General features: G+C 42.4%; 2 protein-coding genes across 7 annotated transcripts in view; one reads left to right on the plus strand and one right to left on the minus strand.

Annotated features, from left to right (window-relative positions):
• Positions 1–4,029: 4,029 nt before the first annotated feature.
• LOC119308650 (PRA1 family protein H-like) lies at positions 4,030–6,372 on the plus strand. Its single transcript, XM_037584776.1, has 4 exons — positions 4,030–4,498; positions 4,596–4,735; positions 5,739–5,810; positions 5,889–6,372. Exons 1-4 carry the CDS (start codon positions 4,074–4,076, stop codon positions 5,981–5,983), a joined length of 732 nt encoding a protein of 243 aa, XP_037440673.1. The 5' UTR covers positions 4,030–4,073; the 3' UTR covers positions 5,984–6,372.
• Positions 6,373–7,983: 1,611 nt separating this feature from the next.
• Positions 7,984–22,123, minus strand: part of LOC119308651 (histone-lysine N-methyltransferase TRX1-like) — a 17,237-nt gene continuing 3,097 nt past the window's right edge. The window contains exons 8-25 of one of the 6 annotated variants that reach the window (XM_037584782.1): positions 21,096–21,188; positions 20,884–20,981; positions 19,991–20,149; positions 18,986–19,111; positions 18,851–18,898; positions 18,649–18,766; positions 18,514–18,579; positions 18,363–18,424; positions 18,222–18,278; positions 18,086–18,154; positions 17,818–17,965; positions 17,200–17,463; positions 16,670–16,731; positions 16,404–16,481; positions 15,120–15,215; positions 14,354–14,457; positions 14,137–14,277; positions 7,984–8,398 (exon numbers count right to left, since the gene is read on the minus strand). In XM_037584782.1, the coding sequence (XP_037440679.1) occupies positions 14,139–14,277; positions 14,354–14,457; positions 15,120–15,215; positions 16,404–16,481; positions 16,670–16,731; positions 17,200–17,463; positions 17,818–17,965; positions 18,086–18,154; positions 18,222–18,278; positions 18,363–18,424; positions 18,514–18,579; positions 18,649–18,766; positions 18,851–18,898; positions 18,986–19,111; positions 19,991–20,149; positions 20,884–20,981; positions 21,096–21,188 (1,787 nt within the window). In that variant the 3' untranslated portion in view covers positions 7,984–8,398; positions 14,137–14,138. Of the gene's footprint in view, positions 8,399–14,136; positions 14,278–14,353; positions 14,458–15,119; positions 15,216–16,403; positions 16,482–16,669; positions 16,732–17,199; positions 17,464–17,817; positions 18,008–18,070; positions 18,155–18,221; positions 18,279–18,362; positions 18,425–18,513; positions 18,580–18,648; positions 18,767–18,850; positions 18,899–18,985; positions 19,112–19,990; positions 20,150–20,883; positions 20,982–21,095; positions 21,189–22,123 lie in introns of those variants that run through there. The other 5 variants (XM_037584781.1, XM_037584780.1, XM_037584779.1 and 2 more) reach the window with 5 other exon arrangements.

Here is a 22,123-nt window from a genome sequence, read left to right on the forward strand (position 1 = left end):
CTCCTCCACCCAAACCCCCTCAACCCCACGCACCCCTCTGACATCTTTTCTCCACCCAGGAACCACCAAAACCTCCGCCCGGATCATCACCGCACTTTGTCGGAGCCGTGGAGCACCCGAGCTTCATCGTCATCACCCCGGTCTCCTCCGACGTCCCCGAGCTCCACCGAGACCACCCCGACGACGCCCTTGAGCCGTCGCACCCGTCCAACGTCTCCGCCGCCGCCCAGGACCACCGGAGCCGCCGCGCCGTCGTCTCCCGAGTCGCCATCGTCGTTGAGCTCACTGTAAGTCGCCGGAGCCACCCGGAGCCATCCGATCTCAATCCTACGACTTAGATTAGATCGTAGTGAAGCGGTAGGTTTCTTTTATTAGTTCGTTTTTTGTCAGGTTTTGTACGGTTTATTTCATTAGATCGGAACATTCTGTTTTTTCTGTTTAGCTGCGGGCACATCTTAGTTATATTATGCCTGAGCGTTACATAGGCCCAGTAGCGCTAGTTTTTCTTTTTGCTTTATTTTCAGTTTTTGGTTTTATCAGATTAGTTCTGTTTTTGTTTTAGCTATATCTTTTAGCTTGTTTATTGTTTTTAGTTGATTCTTTTTTATTAGTTTACAAATTTCTTGTAGTTTCTGTAGAAAATATGTGTAGCCATGTTTAAATTAATAAAAATAGTTTTGTATTAATTTTAGTATGATTAATTTTTCTGCCATAAATTGAGCTAGAATAATTTTATTTTAGTGATTCTTTTTGCTACTGCTTAGTTTTGACCATGCCTATCAGTAGGAACTTTTTTGGGTATTTTTAGTTTTAATTAAAAATTAGTTTTAGTTGAAATTAAGTTTTTCTAGTTTATTTAACTAGCTACTGTTTTCCTACTGTTCTAGTTATTAAATAATGTTATTTTTTCTATGTTATAATTTATGTTAGATTAGTTTCTGTAATTACAGAAGATGAACTTTTATTTACAGTAGAATAAAAAGTTTTATATTATTTCTTTACTAGAATTGTTTTAGGCATAATAGGAGTTCTAAAATAGCTTTTAATGTGATTTTTTTGCACCTAGTTTGTATGTTGTTTTCCTTTCTGTTAGTTAGAAAAACCCATGTTTAGGTTATGTTAAGAAAAAAATTAGTAGTATAAAACTATTCCTTAATTGTTACTTGAAGTGTTGAAAACCTTGATTTGCTTTTCTTCAAGTTTCCTTGGTTTTGGTTTGAGTGCTTGGGTGTTTTACTTTAACTTGCCGTTATGTTATATTGTATTATACTTATTTGTGCTATTGTTTGACTCGGTAGAATTCTCGGAGTGTGAGGCCTGCTATTACGAGTCACTAGCTTTCAAAGACCGTCAACCAGGCAAGTCATTTGATCATGTTTTACAATACCTATGATTTTGTTGCATTAGAATTATTCCTCCCCACCATGCATGCAGTAGGAGACTTTTAAGTTATGTCCTTGAGTAGTATCATGAGGTAGGATGAACCCTTTCCCCTTGTTACCAATGCCCGGGATCTTGTAGTTGATTGCTATGCTTTCGTAGACGGGGTTGGTTGAGTGATTCATAAGGGAGATGTGAGAGTCAAGATGATGGCAACCACATGACTTCAAGCTCAAGATGGATTTCAAAATTCACTACTTGGTGGAGGACGGTTGACGGGCACCCTGGAGAAACCAGTGGATGGCCAGGATGCATGGAGAAGCGCCATGACATCTTGCGGAAAGCTTCAACCAGCCACGAAGAGACGGATGGATACCCCATTGACCGGAAGCTTACCTGTGCAACCGCAAGCCATTATGGGCTCTGGCTTGGTCGACCCTAGGCGTGACTCTGGCCGGACGGTGCTACGAGATGTAGAAGAATGGTAGGATTGGATGGGCACCGGCAGTGGCCCAGAGGAACTCTTCGGAAGACCCTGTTTCGTTCGTCCTGTCTTCAAACACCAGGCAGTGTGAAGACTTAAAGGAGGGAACGATTCGTGCGGGTAAAGTGCACAAACCTCTATAGAGTGAAGACCTAATCGATTAGCCGTGTCCCCGGTTACGGACAATTTGAGCCTCTGGAAACTTGGAGTATTTCAGATATCTCAACACCGAACTTGATAAATTAATTGAGGGGTTATTTAATAATTGAGAATGATACATTGGTTGGCGGACCCATCTCAATAACTACCAACATTTTGTAGTAATTGCAAACAAGTTCTTTATTGTAGGGAAAAACTGGCTTTTTCGCAAAACAATGAAACTTAGAGCCCCACAACCAAATTGCATGTAGTATTAGTAATTTTATTGTTGTTCTCTCTTCATGACTTGTCGGCATATTCAAAAATGCTGACCTACACGGCTGCAACGTCTTATGTTGCAGAGAAGTTTTCCGACCAGGAGAGAGGCTACGATCCACGCTTGGCGATTGCCCTATGGATTCGGATGGACTCGCTATTCGTCTACTCTTCCGCGATTTTATTTAGTTTATTCTCATGAGTTGGCCTTCGGCCGAATTTATTATCATGTAATAAAGACTCGATATGAGAATCGTGTAATAAATTCAGGTGTGATTGAATTTTGAATCTTTGCATCAATGTACTGTGTGTGCCAGCATGACCTTGGGATGGTACAGCTACACAGAGACTTGACAGATTCGGGTTGGGTCGCTACATCCTTAGGTCGGCCACTTGCGCCCGACCTTAGTCTCGGGGGCTATTGCACAGTATATTTTTTTTCTAAATGTGGTGATTCACCAGCCTGCAGCCCAACATCTTTCCTACTGAATTGCACCCTGGTGAAGGACAGAGTATGAAAGATTGCTAAGCAAAGTTTTTTTAGATTCTAGGTGCATACAGGATTTTGAGTCGGTACATACCTTGAGCGCTACAGGCTATACTGTCATGCATAAAATAAATTGCACAATGAACACTCAGCTACATGTCGGTCGCGAAGACATCCATCATGCCCTTCACGACCTTGTTCATGGCGTCCGCCTGATCCCGCACAAGCTTCATGATGCCTCGCTACGCTGAGGTCAGTGCCCGGTTCGACCATGACTTCTTCTCCTCCGCCTTTGAAGTGCCAGCGCCAGCTCGAAAGGTGTCACTAACATCTGATCATATGTTTCCTGCGTCAGCGCCACTTCGTGCATGGGGGAAGGATCCAGGGTGGAGAAGGAACTACGACACTAAGGATCAGCGTCGTGGACAGCTCGACCACACGCCCTCACCTCACGGTCCGACCATGGGCCATGTGGGGCCCATAGAGCCCCTTTGTTTGGCTTCTGGTTCACTGGATCGTTCCGGATGAGAAACTTGTAGAAATACTTATATATACTTTTTTTGTCATCAACACGCTATTTTTCTAGAAGTTCAAAAACATGCAAAAAAACATCAATAAACATTGGATTAATAGGTTAGTCCAACACGATTAATATAAAATTATGTCAAAAATATGCAATAATGATATACAATTAGTATAAACATAAGGAAAATATCGAAAATATGCAATTAATGATATAAAAGTAGCATAAATGTAAGAAAATGATATCCCAAAATGTAAGACGTTTTTTGACACTATTATAGTGTATAAAGAATTTTATATTTTAGGACGAAGGGAATAGATATGTATAAAACACCTATAAGGGCATGGCCAATTGTATGCTTCAAACATGCTACCACACTATCCAACTAGACTCAGATACCAAATGGAGCTCTAACAGTAGCCTCGCGCTGTGTCAGAGTAGCGTGCAGAGGAGGCCGCTGCTCCATGGAAGAAAGAAGGAAAGGAGAGGAGAAAGAGGGAAAGGGAGGCCAGAGATGACGCTGTGTGTTCAGGTGGGGAGGTAAAAATATGACACAGGTGAGGCCATTGTAATGATAGCATCAATTTAGGGCATTGGGTGAGAGAAAAAAAATCAAACCAATGCCTCGTTATTTTTCTACCAAACTGGGTTGGCTCTAAGATTGTGCCAAAAATATTTCCGTTCCCCATCCCACGGCGCACGCGTGCTCCCTCCTGATCTTCTTTAAGTTGAAAAGAGAAACACGCACCACCCCTGTCCTGCTAATCGTACGGCCCAGCGGCGCCATGTCGTCGTCGTTCAAGCCCAACCCCCTCTCGCTGAGCGTACCGGACCCCGCTCTCGACCGCTGGCTCCGGGACTCCGGCTACCTCGACCTCCTCGACTCCTCCACCCCCGCACCCGCCGCAGCCGCCCCCACACGCGCCAGCCCCGCATCCACCTCCTCGGGGCCCGGCGCCGCCGCCGACGTCCTCGCCTTCGCGCGCACCCTAGCCTCTCTCCTCGCGCTCAACCCCTTTGCGTGCCTCACCGCCGCCGACCTCGCCGCGCCCACCCCCTCCTGGTCCCTCGCCTTCATCGGCCCCGCCGGCACCGCCTCCTACTCCTGGCCCCCGACCCCCACCCAGGCCCGACTCCGCGTCCAGGAGAACGTCCGCCGCTACACCCGCAACTATGCCGCGCTATCCATCCTCGTCTTCGCCTGCTGCCTGTATGCCACTGCCATCTGCCCTCTTTCCTTCATCCCTGCCTTTGTTTCGTTATTAAAGCAGCTGCTGCTGCTGCTGTCTGTGGCGGCATGTGTGCAGGTACCGGATGCCTATGTCGCTGCTGGGGTTGCTGGCCAGCCTCGCCGTGTGGGAGGCTGTGCGGTACTGCCGGAACCGGTGGGAGCTCGCCACACGAGCGCCCGGAATTGGGCAGGCTCTTCTGCACTGTGCCCAGATTGGTGAGTGTTGGGTTTCAAATGCTGTTTCTGCGCAAACATTGCTAGTGCAATGATGAAACGACAGCTAGGTGGATTTCATTTGCAGCAGCATTACCGACAGTGTAGAGGCATGGGTCCTTTGTTTTCTAGTAGTAATAAATAAGATTGGTAGTGAATATATAGGGAATTCATTTCTTAATATTTTTGTGGGATAGAAAGGATATCTTGAACAGAGCAACGTACAGGTTGGAAGACTTATTTTTCTTTATGATGATTCTGACGTGTTTGCTTTGATAATTTTTCAGCAACTTCGTAAATGCTTCGAGCAAGAAAAATGCCACAAAGTTCTATTTTCTTCAAGAAATTATTGATATGCTTGAATATGACAAAACACATAAGTTGTTCAACTTTGACATAATGTATATTTATTATGTAATTTACTGATTATTCCATGCAGCATGTTTCTTATTCGCTATATATATCATGAGGAACTGTCACACAGTACACATTAAGAATAATTCCTCATTTATTTATTTCAATTATTCATTTCTTGATCAATTGGAAAATATTTGTACAAACTGTAGAAGTTTAATCCATGTGCCCAGTACATACATGGATGGGAGTTGCTCGTTGCTCATTGCATAACTTGAAATCTCAGATGCAATGGCGCTAGTGCAGCAACCTGGTTTTTGATGCATAAAACACAAACCTTAAGGCCTACTCCCTCCATAAAGAAATATAACAGTGTTTAGATCATTCAAGTAGTGATGCAACACTCTTATATTTCTTTACAGAGGGAGTACATTCTTAGGACAGTGCCAGGTTACCAATTTTCTTTCACACCTTCATCCCACCTGCACAGATGATTTTAAGACACATGGGTCATGTTGATCATTCTTTTCGTTTTGAATACCATACCTGTGGTTTGGTGCTATCCTGTTTAAGCTTTCTTTTATTTTGAATGGTATTACCTGTAGTCTGATGCTCTCGTCTCTAACTATCCGTCGGTTTTGCTCCTGAACAGCCACTGCTATACTACTATATGTATGCAACCTGCAGTTTGCTCTTGTGTATGCCATTGGGTTGAGTTATGCAGGTGAATAACCCTTTCACCTCTCTCCTTCCTTTTCGTTCTTCTGATTATTCTTGTAACTCGGTGTGCTATGTTTTGCAGTCATGATGCTACATGCTTCTCTTCGGAAGTTGACTCCCTCAAGCCTATCTGTTCCAGCAAATAAGAATAGGAGGGCACAGCCAAGACGAAGCTAGTCGCCATTGGAGGTCGGCTGCAGATGGCAGGTACATTGCCATGTCGCAGTACGGTGGAGGCACTGCCCTGAAAGCAATTCTACACCTAAGATCATGTGCTCCGACTATATACGCCATTCAATCCTTCCACAGGGTTATGTCAAAAGATATTGGCTGCATGAGTTCGGAGACGGGGAAGACGATTGCAAGAGTGAAACTGTAAGCACAGCGGAATGTGGGAACAATGTGTGCTTACAATCCTAGGACTGTAAAATCCAGTTTTGGCACCGACGCTGATTAAAGAATTTTTGGGAGGAATTTCGGAGTTCTTAATACAGTTTTGTTAAAGCACATCTAGATGTGCCATAAGTATTGCACATCTAAGTCCTATGTCCTTGATGTTGCATGGAGGTTTGTGTAGGTATTTTTTTTCCTTTTCTTTTTTTAGGAAGCCAATGAGGGCCGTTCGCTTCCTTGCCTCCGGGTTTCCTCTCTACATCCCTCTGCTTTGGTTTTTTCTCCTCCACGTTCCCTTGTCTTAGAGATAATGCTCCCTTGTCTTCGAAATAATCTTAAACCGAATCGATATTTTTCTTTTCTTATCCTACTAGAAACCACATGTCCTGCATTAACTTAATTAAAGCTTAAATCTTGCCAATATTATGTCTTGCATTGAAATCAAATCAAATTTTACCAAAACCTCAATTAAATTAAAATGTTTCTTGCCTTCTTCTACCTATACTCCAATATGATGGGTGTAAGGTACATGTTTGACTCGATTGTTGTTTAACTCTTGAAATATATATGGCTCATTCCAACGCACGAACAAAAAAAAATTAACACAGTAGACACAAACGCTTATACATACACATATATATTCATCCCTATGAATGCATGCCCTACCTCGTGAGCACCTCCGAGAGACTTGAGCTGGCATATAATCTTGAGACTGATGAAGTTGCCACAAACATCTTCATAGTCCATAGAACGTATCCAACTGAAAGCACATCGTCGAAAGTCTGAAATAAATCGAGAAACATACGACCATAAATGCCAAGTCACAAGCAATTAAATAGTGTGTTTAATGTTGAAGTAATGAGGCACCTCTTCCTTTCTGAATAATTACTCCCTCGGTTCCAAAATGTAAAAATGGTCTTACATTTTTGGATGAATGGAGTACATCTCAATAGCTCGGATGATAATATCATAACTGAACTTGCATGTTGATGCTCTTTTGTTGCCGTGATACTTGTTTTCATAGTTCAAGACTACCTCTATAGTGGGGAGTAACATATATATGGTGTCATTCAACACTATTTTATTTATTACTCCCTCTGTTCCGAATTACTTGTGCAGGTAGTCCTGGCCATCTCAGGCCCGGCCCTAAAATCCAGGGCCTAGGCCCGATGGGCTTGCCCGTGGGCCGGGCTTGGGCCTGAGTTTTGAGCCCACCAGCAGGGCCTGGACGGGCTTGGGCTTGGCATATTGGCTTTTTAAGGAAGAGGCCCGGCCCATGGCCCTAAGCCCTAGGGGCTTTTCAAGGCTTTTTACCAGATGGGCCGGGCTTGGGCTTGAAAAATAGGCCCGATGGTAGGGCTTGGGAGGGCCTGGGCCTCTGTGACGAGTAATTTGAAACGAAATGAGTAGGTTGTAGACCCATCTTGTCTTATATGTGTTATGTTACTCCTATGATGAGTAGCTAGCTATGTTACTCAATTTGTCTCTCATTAATTAGCCGCCACATCATTTTTTCTTAAGCGCCGTCTATATTGAATTATTAATTCATGTGTGCTAGTCGTGATGCATGTTACCATCGTTTGATTTGTGTTAATTCATGATGTATGTGCCATCAGCCCATCATTTGGTATTACCTCCACCTAGGGGTGCGCTTTTTTAGGCAAACGTTACACAAGACCTTGAAAAGCGAGTTCAAACACCGAAACCAAGCAGCAGCCAACAAATCAGTAACAGCATGTTCGTTACGACAGGCACGTTAGCAAAAGAAAATAAACACGAAGGCAGGCACATAGTTTACAACTGATAACAATTAGCATTAGCAAGTCTTTCAGTCACCACTTAACATCATGACTTCTTACACATCAAATGGGCTGTGCCTATGGCAGGGCACACTGGAAACAGTGAATGGCCGAATTACATGTAAACTCTGAATACTTTTTATGCCCTACATGATCATCAATTTCAGTTATGGTTGGCAATCATGCATGTTGGATTGCCCAACCTACTTCTGAGTATCTATACACTACACTGGCATTCCATCTAAAACAATGTGAGAATGAATCGTTAGCATTCCTAGAATCATAAAGCCGGTCAATTTGAGAATATTACAGCAAGCACTGGCAGCACCGCTTTTCGCAGGCAGCACCGCAGTTCCTCAATTCAGTAAATCCAAGCCTTGGGCATTTCCAGATACTCACTCTGCGAAAATTGAAGTGTCAGAATGGCTGCAATCACGTAATCAAAATAACAATTTTGTTAAAATATACTCCCTCTGTCCCATAATGTAAGACTTTTTTGACACTAAAACGTCTTACATTATGGGACTGAGGCAGTATTTGCTAGATGCCTCGATTGGTAGAGCTACACATAGCATTGACTCCAGTGGAATACCAATGCTTCAGATAATATCCGGCTGAGCATCTCCAAGGGCAAGTAGCAAATTTTAGCCCCATATGTCCGCGGACAGCAGGGATCGGGCTCCTCCATTTTCCGCCCCTACAACAGCGGGGTCCATTTCACCCCTCCCCATTTGTTGGCCCCATTTTTTTGCCCTTCTCATTTTTTTTCAAACAAACTTGTTGAATACTAGAAAGGTTTAGATTGAACATACAAATAAACAGTTCAAATTTAAAAATACATAATTCAAACATAATAAATATTATCAAGAGTACATAGTTCAAATTTAAAGATATCAATTGGTCGGTTTGGGGTGGGGCCGGCTAGTCAGGTCTGGCGTGGCGGACATGTCCAGACAGCCCATATCCGACCGACATTTGAGCTGGGTTTAGGACGGTCCGAACTGTACGGACAATGGGGCCGGTTAGGGGAGGACCATAGGACAGGTATTTTTTGTTTGGACTGCCCGTTGGGGCATAACCCTCTTAGGGGCGCGCCATATCTGAACCCGGGTGTGGTGTTTAAATGGGCAAGGGTCAGGCTCACCCCCTTGGTTAGTCGTATGTTATATGGATACGGTGATAAGTGGGCAAGGATAAGGTCATCGCATCCTTAGTGGCATGCTACATCGATGCCCAGGTGTAATGAAATATGAGCAAGGGTCTACGCATTTGACTTGACAAATGCAAAGGGTAAGGAAGCTAGCCGAGCCAAGTAGGATCCACTTAGGTAGCTCAAACGTAGGGTCCCTGGCGGGTAAGTTACGGGAGTTAGTTGATACAACGGTGAGGAAGATGCTGATATCCTATGCATCCAACAAACCAAATGGAAGGGATGGAAGGCGAAGGAAGTGGAGTGTACTACCGTCAAGCTGGTGGTTAAGCGGCAAGAGGACCAAATTATCCTGGTCAAGCTGGTCGTTGGGGACTTAATTCTCGATGTCATCAGCGTGTATGCCCCTCAAGTAGGCCATGATGTGAGCACCAAGAGGGAGTTCTAGGTAGGCTTGGAGGACATGGTTAGGAGTGTACCTATTGGCCAGAAGCCCTTCATAGGAGGAGACCTCAATGGCCACATGGGTACATCAAACACAGGTTTTCATAGGAGGAGACCTCAATGGCCACATGGGTACATCAAACACAGGTTTCAAAGGGGTGCATGGGGCTTTGGTTATGGCAGCAGGAATCAAGAAGGATAGGATGTCTTAAGCTTCGCTTTAGCCTACGACATGATCATAGCTAACACCCTCTTTAGAAAGAAAGAATCCCATCTAGTGACTTGTAGTGGTGGTCAACGCTCTAGCCAGATTGATTTCATCCTCTAGAGAAGAGAAGACGGACGTGTTTTTGCCTAGATTGTAAGGTGATACCTAAAGAAAGTGTTATCCCACGACATAAGCTTGTGCTGGCTGACTTCCGCTTTCGGATATCTGTCCGGCGGAATGAGTGTGCCAAAGTCACTAGAACGAAGTGGTGGAATCTCAACGGAAGGCAACTCGGGCTTTCAAGGAGGGGGTTATTAAGGAGGGCTCTTGGGAGGAAGGAGGTCATACAAACAATAGGTGGATGAAGATGGCAACTTGAGTTCGAAAGGTGGGCTTCAGAGGAGTTTGAGGTGAAGAGGGGGAGTAGAAGCGAAGCGAAGGTTACCTAGTGGTGGAACAACCAAGTCAAATGCATCAAGGATGGAACAAATCAACTTCTGGTTAAGGACAAGCAATCAAGAATAGATGGCGAGAGTACTTCAACAAACTGTTCAATGGAGAGAATGAGAGCTCAGCCATTGAGCTGGACGACTCCTTTGATGATACCAACAAACATTTTGTGCAACCAATCTGTCTGAGATCAAGGAGACTTTAAAAAGGAAGAAAGCAGGCAAGGTGATGAGCCCTGATTGTATCCCAATTGAAGTTTGGAGATGCCTTGGAGTGTGGCTAACTAAGTTGTTCAACCTCATTTTTAGGAACAAGATGCCCAAAGAATGTACCAACTTCAAGAAAGGGGGGTATTCAAAGTTGTACTAATTACCGTGGATTAAGTTGATCAGCCATAAAATGAAGTATGGGAGTCATTGAGCACCGCGTAAGAAGAATGACAAGCGTGATCAAAAATCAGTTTGGTTTCATGCCTGGGAGGTCGACCATGGAAGTTATTTTCTTGGTACGACAACTTATAGAGAGAAACAGGGCACAAAAAAAGACCTGCATATGGTGTTCATTGACTTGGAGAAGGCCTACGATAAGAGACCACAGAATGTCATATGGTGGGCTTTGGAGAAACACAAAGTTCCAACAAAGTACATTACCCTCATCAAGACATGTGCGATAATGTTGTGACAAGTGTTCAGACAAGTGATGATGACACCAATGACTTCTCAATTTTAAAATAGGAATGCACCAAGGGTGAGCTTTGAGCTCTTAGGGCAACTCCAAAGCGGATCACCAAAACGGACATCATCAAATGTCCATAGGCACATCCGGACGTGTCCACAAACAGCGATGGGGGCGGAGGCCATCCAATCGTAGTCACCAAATGTCCGCCCATTTCAAACGGATCTTTCAAAAAAGGATGATATTTGTTAAATTTTGATATACTACAACCAAAAAGGACGAAATTTAACAAAGTTCCAACTAAATTGATAAAAAAAATAACTAAGCCTAAACTAAACTAAGTGAGGTGCCGGATGGTGACCTGGTAGGCATGGCCTCCAAGGCCGTCGACACCTTGTCGTCATAACCATCGTCGTCCTTCCAGTGGCAGAAGGCCCGCCAATGGTCACGGCAGCCCTGATCGGCCACCGTAGCGCGCTCGTGATGCAGCTGCTCCACTGCCTCCGCCTAGCACCCCCTGCCATTGCCTTTGAACCGGGCCAAGTGCTCAGACTCCTCCAGCCCCTCTTTGTGGAGCTGGTCGTTGATCTTGCAGCGGCGAGTGGGGGTCTCCATGGTGGTCCTGGACCGATCAATGGCCCAAGCCTCCGCAGGCACTTTTCCACCCGGACACAAGGCGCCGCGACCTCCGACAGCAGAACGACGCTCCCGGCACCCCGCCTCGGAGGCCACCCGAGAGGCCGACATTACCGTGCAGGACGAGTCATCATCGCCACCAGAGGTATTAGGCGAGGCGGCCGCACGCTTTGGAAATTGCCGGATAGGGCGGCTCCTTCACGACGACCGGGTGGGCTCCCAGACTGTCGCCAAGGCGGGGAAGGTAGCTCCTTCACGGCGACAGCCAAGCGCCACTGGCTCTCAGACTGTCGACAACCAGAGACGGCGGTGCCACCTCCTTGCTGCGCAGGGGACTACGACTCCTTCATGCGGCTTTTGATTTGGATAGCGTTGTTGAGCGGGAGCGGCAGGAAAGGCGGCACCGGACCACGGTCATATTGCAACTCCTCGTCCGTCGCGGCGGCCTCAGCAAGGAGGGGCGGTTATTGCTACTCCACGACGTTTGAGGAGATGGGCTCCGGCTTCACCTACGACGAAGCGGTCGATGCTGATGGGCCCAGAGAACGTGATCGTCGGCACCAGGAGCTCCCGCCAGGGCCAGTGGTGGTCGCGGAGAACCACTTCGAGCCGGTCTGACTTTCCCATCACGGCTACCGGAGCTCCACGGATTTGGAGGGAGGAGAGGCGGGGGTGTAAGGTTTGCGTCTGCGGTCGACCAGCTTAAATACCGGGGCAAACGAACCGGCTCTGCTTCAACACAGGCAGCAAACCAAGTAGGCTTCTCAAACAACGTGCCGATGTGAATGCCAGATAGACGGCTGGCGGGTCAACATGCATAAATGCATGTAGCGAAACATCTCATCATCTCATCCTATCACGTCCTCTTTGACAGGCATGAATGCGGTGCGAAAAACGGAGTGAGGATTCTAGGCGGAGCGGGACGAGGGTTGTTGACGTGGGTTTGCGTTGTCGAAGGCCTACGTGGCAGATCTCCAGATGCCTCCCCTACGTTTGGTTCCGATTTGTGGGATTTCGGATGTCCGGACAAATTTGGTGATCAATGTTAGATGGCAAAAAATGTATGGGATGTCTGGTCCAAACATTTAGGGGTTATTTGGTGATCCGCATTGGAATTGCCCTTATCTTTTTGCTTTGGTGATTGATGAGGTCGCAAGGAATATACATATCCCATGGCATATGCTCTTTGCAGATTATGTGGTGCTAGTCGGACAGGGGTTAATAGAAAGTTAGTTGTGGAGAGACTCCGAAATCGAAAGGTTTTAGGCTTAGTAGAATTAAAACCAAGTACAAGAGGTGTGGTTTCTTTACTATTATTAGGCATGAGGAGGTTAGCCTTGATGAGCAGGCGGTACCTCAGAAGGACACCTTTTGATGTTTGGGGTACATGTTGCAGAAAGATGTTGATATTGATGCAGATGTGATCCATCGAACCAAAGCAAATCGATGACGTGGCACCAAGCTTTTGGGGTTCTCTGTGCCAAGAGTGCCACAAAACCTAAGAGCCAGGTTACATAGGACAGCGATTCGACATACAGAGACCTAAAAGATTGGAATATCATCAAAGAACTAGCCATGGATAGGGGGTGTGGAAGTTAGCTATCCACGACAGAACCATGACTAGGTTACAAGATCTTATGGGTTTCAACTCTAGCCTACCCAAATTTGTTTGAGACTAAAAGCTTTGTTGTTGTTGTGTCCGGACTGTCTGTCCGAACAATTGGGGCGGCTATGGGGAGTCCCCTTGGATATGCACTGAAGCTGATCAAACTTTCCATGACCAGTATAGCCAGCTCCTAACAGCAAGCTGAACCACCTCATTCCTGATAACGATTCACTATTCTATAGGTCTAACCCACGCTAAGTCAAAGCGACTGACTCATGCTTATACAATGATATACCAATCCAGATGTCAAGCAGCAAACTGCTCGATTTTGCACCAGTCTTCACAATTATTGAGACATGGTACATGTCCAGGGACATCCATTATTTTCTGCTCGATCAAGTCTTTGCGGCAGTAACCAGAGGGGATATACGAGTATTAGCGCTGAGATGCACTAACTTTATGGATGCTTTTAGCCAATCCTAACTGATTCAATCTAGAGAACCAACACAGGCCAAGAGTGTGTTATGAAAATTTTAACCAACTCACTAATAAAAACCATTCAACATTATATATTCATACGCTAAACTAAACCATGTTCAGAAATAATTAACATCAATCCTTGTTCATACAACCCTGGTGGTGGGGGACGCAACTCCTGTGCATGGATCATGAGACCTATGACAAATACGGAGTAATTGCTAACCCCCTTTAACATTGCAATACAGGCTTTAATTAATGTTGACGAGTTGTAATTGTCATATACACATAACATGTAAATTCCATAATTTTTGGAGGACTTCCTCCACATCATGTGTATCTATTAGAGCTTGCACCCAAAGAAACGTCGATAGGGCATCAGACACCATAAGCAATGTGCCGCCATTTATTATTGAATTGGAGAAATAGATAAAATGATAAATATTGTCGGTAGTTCGACTTCCCACTAACACTTGCATAGGAAGGACTGACCATTAGTCTTTTTGCTGAAATAATTCACTTCTGGTGACTCTTATTTTGGTTGATTGGACCTCTGCTTCAACATCATTAACCACTCCCCGGCATTTTGGAAATCCACAATAACAAGGAAGCCGTTGTTCATTCGAAACAAACCTGAATAAAGCATATAAATTATTGGTAAAACTACAACGTGAGACAGACCAAAAGCAATATGATATTCAGATCTGACCTATAATCATAGGTCAACTCTTCCCATGGGTCTATATCCCGCTTTGCAAAAATGATGATATGCTCATCCCCGAGAACACTTATCACACGCGAATAACAATTAGGCTGCAATGATGAAGAGATGTCATGAAAATTGCCTACCAAAATACCATAAAAGCAAATATAAGATCAAAAACTAAAAATGGTAAAGATTAGACTAGAGTATGCCGGCAGACAGCTATATGACGAAACCATTCCCATCAACCTGATCACTCATGTATACACTATGCAGTAACACAATACATCAGTATGTCATCATTAATAGTAGTGCCTCTGAATTGTTAGAACAAACAATTTGATCTTTAATAAGCTGACACAACACAAGGCCAACATACAAAGTATATTGGTAAAGCTGATTATTCCCTTATCTTCAAATAAGTATAAATTTTTCATAACAAGTTGTGAAAAATTATTTGCTTCAAAAGAGATATCCTCGTGCCAATTGTACTATATTCCTTTTTCATGCTGATTTCTTATTTTGCTAAAAAAATATGGCCAGAATAGGCACAGGTAATGTTCAACATGAATTTCCTCAAAATATACCCCGTTGTCCAACTACTCATATGTACAGTAGGTAGTGGCCCAGAATTCGAAGAAATAACATGCCAAGGTTATACAACAATTAATGAGAATATAATCCATACTCCTCAGCACATAAAAGATATGAAGGGATCTGAGCTGCTAACAAAGTGGAAAGCACATGCATAGTAGACCAAGATTTTTCTTACCTCGCATGAGTGATTGATCAAATGGGCTATGCTTCCTGCTCGTGTAGCGTCAATAACACGCTCATCATCTATCCTGAACATGTATGTCCCAGCACCCTGCATGGAGTTACTTTGAGTAGTTAACAGATTGTAATTAATATCCAAGTAGAGCATAGTTAGATAACAGGCGTTTTCTACCAGTATCATGGAGGCATGTATACTGAGCTAACGTTTTGAGGCAGTGGGTACCAAGCTGGACCATGTGTACCAAATATAAAGAAAGTTAATTCTACATGCATTGATTAGTGTTATAGTGACAAGCATGCGAGCAGAAGCTATTAGATACAAGAGATGTCCATTTATGACTGGCAGTGAGAAAATATATGTATGGTCTATAATCTTCTAACTTATGTACAGTACTGTCGGAATTTTTAGTCCTCTAATGGCCCTTCATTCAATCCCTTTCATTTTCTTTGTTTAACCAAATCGGGTACATGGTTCTCTCCTGACATTTGCGTCCCTCAAATTCTTTTCACCAATACTTCGATTTAAAAGCTACTCCCTCTGTCGCTATTTACATGGCGCACACGTTATTCGAGGTTCAACTTTGACCAAAAACATGTGGGTTGTCACAAAACATGCACCATTTAATTTGTACGTATTAAAATGCAGTTTGTACATTTTTATAACATATAATTAATATATTATCGGTGAAATTAATGGTCGGAACTTTATCACAAACAACGAGGGCAACATGTAAATAGGGACGGAGGGAGTATCAGTTGTGCGTTTGGAGGGGGTGAACTTCATATATTTGTTAAAATTGACAGTTGGTTTTATCAGTTGAAGGTCTGTTAATTCCAGATGTCATGAATATATTAGAATGGACAGTTGGTACCAGTTGAAAACTGGAAGTGCTCCACTTAAATGCTTACTTTTGTGGGGTTGAAAGTTACTATTCAACAACCTAAAGGTAGGAATGGGTTCTGTGTTCATTCTTGTCTCCACTGCCGCTGGCCAGCAACAAAACCATCGCTAGATGAAGGAGGCAGAGCGGGAGGCAGCAAGAGGGAAAGGGGCATGACGTGGATGCTAGTGGCGTCATGGATAATGGTCAGAGCACAGAGGGTCAGAGGATGTGTGGGAAGGTCTCCACACCCATGCTCATGTAATAATAGCTGACACTCATTCAACATAAGATCATCGTACAAGCAACCATATTAAAAGCTGCAAAATTTTGTTGTGCATATTGACGTATCAACAATTCTGAACACCCAAAAGATGCAAATTCCAAACAGAACTTACCACCAAAGAATTGTATATACGCCGCTCTCTAAGGTCTGATATCGGTGGCCTAACAAGCTCCCCTATGTATTCGATCATCTGAACAAGTAGATACAAAATAGAGAATTTCAGAACATTAGCACAAATAGCATCACAGTCATCTTCAAATAACCGACATATTTTACTGTTTGCAGTACTATCAGGCAGTTACAAAATCTTCCCTAAAAGAAACACATCTCCTTTCCAGAAGCGACCACAATCTATAAGGGGAAGTTACAGAAACATACCATGTCTCCTGCCTTGTGTGCAACCTTTGCAAAAACACCAAACCCATGAATTCTTGATTTTCCTGCCAAGAAAAATCATAACATAAAACACAATCCATAGAAAGCATAAATCAGAATCCCAAACTAATACTAAGTTTCAGTTATAATCCACCCACTGGCATGTCTCTTTATAGAGCTCATGCTAATATATGCACATGTTTTCACCGGACAGATTTATACCAAGATCGTATACACTTCCTATAGATTTGACTATTATTGCAGAAAATGATTCATCTAGCATCCACAAAAGAGTTAACAGAACAGCATAATGGATGAAGCAGCAGTTGATAAATACTTACATGATACAGTATGTGTATTCAAGTTAAAGCCAAAAAAAATGATTTGCAAATAAATAAGACCACAAAACAATACTGTCTTAAATTTTCAAAACATACTTTTTTTTTCTTCAACAAGATAATAAAAAAGAAACTAATCATCTTCAGAAATCATGCTATGGAGATGCCATTGGTTCAAAGATTAGTGAAACTCACCAAAAGCTAGTCTCTTCCTGAATGTGGCCTTCATGCTTTTATATTTTTCAGCCATAGAAGACACATTGACAGAAACTTCTTGTGATGCAGCATCCAACAAGGCAACTGATTGAATTGGTTCACAGCTAGTATCACAGCCTACTTTATTTTGGCAGTAGCCACTAACAATATAAGGCATGTTCTCCACATACAAACGCTTTACAGAAGCAGTAGCTGTAACTTGAGGTTGTTGTTGGCCTCTTCTCCGGTGAAAATTATAGGGCTCTAAACAAAGGAATGAGTAAACAGAGATGTCACCGAGGAGCCAGAACAGAATGGATAGTTAATCATAAGGATAGGAGATCGTCTACTAATAAACAAATCTAGCCTTTCAAGAACTAGGTAGCTCCATCCCATAAGACTTCAAGATTCACTTTCAAACCAAAACAATAATAATAATATCTGAGCAACAAATCTATATAAAAAAAAGCTGAACAGGAGAGCAAAATTCAACAGGGCATATTGTTTAAGGTGTTTCTTTTGTGAGGATGGTTAAAAGTGACCATCTTAATACACAAACCAAAATGAATATGTGCAGAACTTTTGGAAAGATGCTAGTCAAATAAACATTGCTATTACCAGTCCTTGCACAACCAGATGATGAAGCCGCGTCTGTCTGAACTAACTGAGCAGGGTTACCAAGATTACTTTCAAGAGATGGACGTTCAGTAGATGGTTGTCTGTGCTTCTTGCAATACGAGAGTAGACGAATACATGGGTCCTCATCCTCCTCAAGTAACATGAGATGGATTTTATCATCATCTTCAAGCTAAAATTAACATAATACTAATTAAGGTATAAAATTAGTCCCCAAGAAAGTAGGGTCACTTACATAGAAGTAATTTACCTCAACACATAGATCAGCAGCACGTGCACAGAGCGGGTGATATGCAACTCGACAAGTAGGATGTGAGCACTACATTGATGCATGGAGAAGGGTCATAATATATTATAGGTGTCAGCTTAAACAGTTCCTGAAGTACCTGTATGCAAGCTCCATAAGCAACTGTACAGATGCTGCATAGAAGTTTCCAGCGGTCCTGGAGATAACTTTAAACTGAAAATGTTTCTACAAAAATGCTCCAAAAACCGTCACCAAAGTCAAGAGAGGAAGGGGTGAAAACCTTGTTGATTTTGCTCAATCCATCAATGGGTTCCATTCTCTTTACATCTTTTAAGCAAGTTTCTGCAACCAATTTAAGATTTAAGAAAACTAAAGTATGTCATGATATGATACCACTAAGAAAAAAATATAAAGTGGTTAAGTTATTATACCAGGAATCCATATTGCACATGCTAGATGAGCCCAACGGCCATCTGTTGTAGGTTTCATTGCACCCCCTACAAACAGAGATTGCATCTTATAAGTACATAGCCTCGCTTTGCAATAAGTCCAGCACAATTGTATACCTGTGACAGGACATAGGCAGCATCGTGGGGACACGCGAGGTGCCCCAGGTCGGCACAGGTTGCACAACCAAAGTACTCCATTCAATGGTTCTAGTTCGCCATAGCACCGAGCATGAACCTGAATCACGTTAAGGCTGTCAGGATTTGTTAATACTTATATTTGACAATATTCATGGAGTTGAATGATCCTGTAAGTGCATACCATCATACGGCACTTGTCACATTGCAAGAACAAATTGTCTTCATACTCCTGGAAGGCAAAAGAGAATTTAAGTAACTTTTCAGTTTGATTACTTGCATTTTGAATAAGCATGAGAACAGGATTAGGATCATTTACCTCATCCATATCACAAACACTGCAAAAGTCTAGATCTTTCCAATTAACATGAACAGCTCTGTAACCACGGAGGGTATCCCCACCATTTTCAAAATACTTCAAACACGACCTTGCATTTGGCAACTCCTAACAAATACACAAGTAACTTTGAAGTTAACAAAGATAAAGAATGTATGCATTATCTAAAGCATACCAATATGAGGTCAATACAAAGAAGAAGGCAAAAGCCCTGACAGAGAAGGACATCACTACATGGCAACAATGATTTCCATTTTTCAATGAAACTTGTAAACACGCATCTACAATATGTGCATCAATGTTTTCACCAAAGACAACTCTTTTTTTGTGGAAAATAATACAAAATGCTGGTAAGGCGAGCACGGTAGTATCAAATTATAAAATTAGATTCACCAACATAAATGATTTATTCAATCCCAACCTCAGGGTGAACAAGATAAACAAAAAATATATTCTCCTTTCTGGCCATGAGGAAGAATTCAGGCATTAAAGAACGCATTGACTCTTTCCTGATCATAATGTAATACTAGTATGAATGAACAAAGTATGAATTTGCAATAAATGGTAATGTCTCCTCATCCAACAAAAGGGCTATGCTATCTGAAGCAATGGGAAGCATCGCCAAACTAAGTAAAAAAGAGTGTTGACTAACTTGAAATACTAGGTTGACAGCTGAAGTGTATGGCATCAGCCAATCACATATTCACACAGACAACAAAACTTTCAATCCACAAAAGTCCAGTACCACTTCATGGGTGGGTATAAATCAAATAACCAATAATACTGAGCTGAAATACAAATAACAAAAGGCCATAGACAAAACTTAGACTTACAGAAATGATTATCAAAACAAATGTGCATTTATATAAAAGAAACAAAAGACCTTTCTTAAAGATGAATTAATTGTCTAGCATCAATGCACTGCCTAACAAAAGTAATACTGATAAAATGAAGCGTGAAAACCATGAAAGCTATTTGTTTAAAAACCTGAATAAGCTGCCTAATTTGTGGGTTTGAAAAGCCAAACATGTCGGAACCAGATCTCTGACAAACATTTCCTTCCAGTTCCGAGGCAGCATTGCACTGTTTTTCTTTTATCCTGCAGTATATCTCCTTCCAGCATGCATTAGGCGTAGAGCCATCAATCTGGTCAACAAAAGGCATCATGTTAGTAAATGTACAGATTTCGAACTGCTGAATTTGTCAAAATGCTGCTATCCAAGGCATATCAAGAGGGTTTCGCTGATAATCCTAAAATACGCCCTTTTTAATGAACTTTGCAGTGATCATTCAGAGCAGTAAATAAATTGGCTGATTTGAGAAGAGACTCAGTTTGTGGTTACTGCGCTGTGTTGCACTGAACTTATTTTATAATCTGCTGCAGAAACTTAGCCAGCGGAAGTAGGAAATACTGAAACAATCTAATGAGAAGGTGATGCAACACAGCCAGGAATATATGAAGGCAGCTATTTACTGCAGTTCAAGGTACATTTAATCACAATGCCACCTAAGCGAGCTTGATAGATGTATTATTAGAGCATCATCTACAAGTATAGTAAAGCAAACATTCCATCACAGCATCATGCAACATGCACAATGAGACAAGGACACTAGCTTATATATGTGAATTTCTTCATAATAGTAAACTAAACTTTAGCAAGTGATACAGACAGCAATATTCATTGTGACAACACAATGATATTGCTAAGAAACTATCATCTGCACTGGTCCTTAGGATATCCCTTCCATACATGGCAATGCAACACAACATCATGATATGCTTTACGCAATTACGCTTATGCTTAACACTAAAGATTCAGCAAAATGGAGTATCAACATTAACGGGATCGGTACTAGTACAAAAATTTCAATCTGCTTACCTGCAATCCATCTTCAGAGATCACCCTAAACAACGGTCGTGCTTTTATATCTGAATTCCTCAGTACTTCCATTTTGTAAGATGTTACTAGGTGTGGATCTGTGAAAGTATTACAATGTACTCATGAAACATACTCTCATGAGAGTAAACTGTTCCAAAATGGAACACCAAATTTCATGCAAGCTTGATGACAGTCTGGAACTGAACAAATACCTTTTACTGATGCAAACTTCCTGAAAGCAGTATACCCTTCAGGCCATATGTGCATTTTGTTATGGAAATGATCTGAATCAGATACTATCCTGCCTGGAAAGAAACTCACACAATCAGGTTTGTTATACACTAAGAAGAACGAACAAAGGAGGAAATGCAGACGCATATAAACATAAACATGCAGAGCTCAGTCAGCACCAAGAAAACGGGTCAGCAGAAGATATACAACAGCATAAACAGAAGATGTATGTGACAAATAAGAGCTCCATATATGCTCGAAGGCAATAGATTGTCATCTTAAGTAATGTTCAGAATGATTTCTCTGATGGAAACCTTCTATGCCTACATTAAACACAATCAAAATGGAGTTTCAATGGTATAATTTTTATGGCACATAAAGTTAAATGACAAAATATGAAGACACAGCATAAATTGGGATGGAGGGAGTAAATGGAAATCAATTATCTCTTTTGAAGGGTTATGGGTAGGAAGAACAAACTAAAACAGATCAGTGTTTTGGATTATTGGTGCTAGTGCAATCTGAACTGCATCATCCTTGAACATATAACATATGTCCATATCACTGGAACAGATATAATTCCACTATCCAGCAAGGTTTTTGAGTCGACGAGTCGTTCTGGGGTAGCGACTCTTGACTAGTCGTGACTAGTCAAGACTCATGGTCGATGAGTCGACATGAGTTAGGCAATAGGTACAATAAAATTACCATAGTATATGTATACCTGGACATCAATAAAATTACCATAGTATATGTATATACTTATTAATAGTCTGTGATAAAAAAATGAGTCGTTCGACTCAAAAACCACGACTAGTCGACCGAGTTGCTCGACTCATCCAACTAGCCGAGTCGACATCTTGAACCGACCTGCCAGTTGTGACTCGTCAATTAGTCTAATAGTCGCTCGACTCAAAAACAGTGATAAGTGCCAAGTCTGGCTGGGTAGGATGGACATGCTTCCGGAGCATTTTTGCATTTTTAAACTTAGCTGGTTACTCTATTTACG

The sequence above is a fragment of the Triticum dicoccoides genome, chromosome 5B (genome assembly GCF_002162155.2).
Source record: "Triticum dicoccoides isolate Atlit2015 ecotype Zavitan chromosome 5B, WEW_v2.0, whole genome shotgun sequence".
Taxonomy (NCBI): Eukaryota; Viridiplantae; Streptophyta; class Magnoliopsida; order Poales; family Poaceae; genus Triticum; species Triticum dicoccoides.

Bases quoted from the DNA above. Each gene is read 5' to 3' on its own strand.
- LOC119308650 (XM_037584776.1), top strand. From the start codon at position 4,074: ATGTCGTCGTCGTTCAAGCCCAACCCCCTCTCGCTGAGCGTACCGGAC. The intron at 4,499-4,595 runs GTATGCCACTGC...GCATGTGTGCAG, and splicing joins CTCGTCTTCGCCTGCTGCCT to GTACCGGATGCCTATGTCGC. The intron at 5,811-5,888 runs GTGAATAACCCT...TATGTTTTGCAG, and splicing joins CATTGGGTTGAGTTATGCAG to TCATGATGCTACATGCTTCT.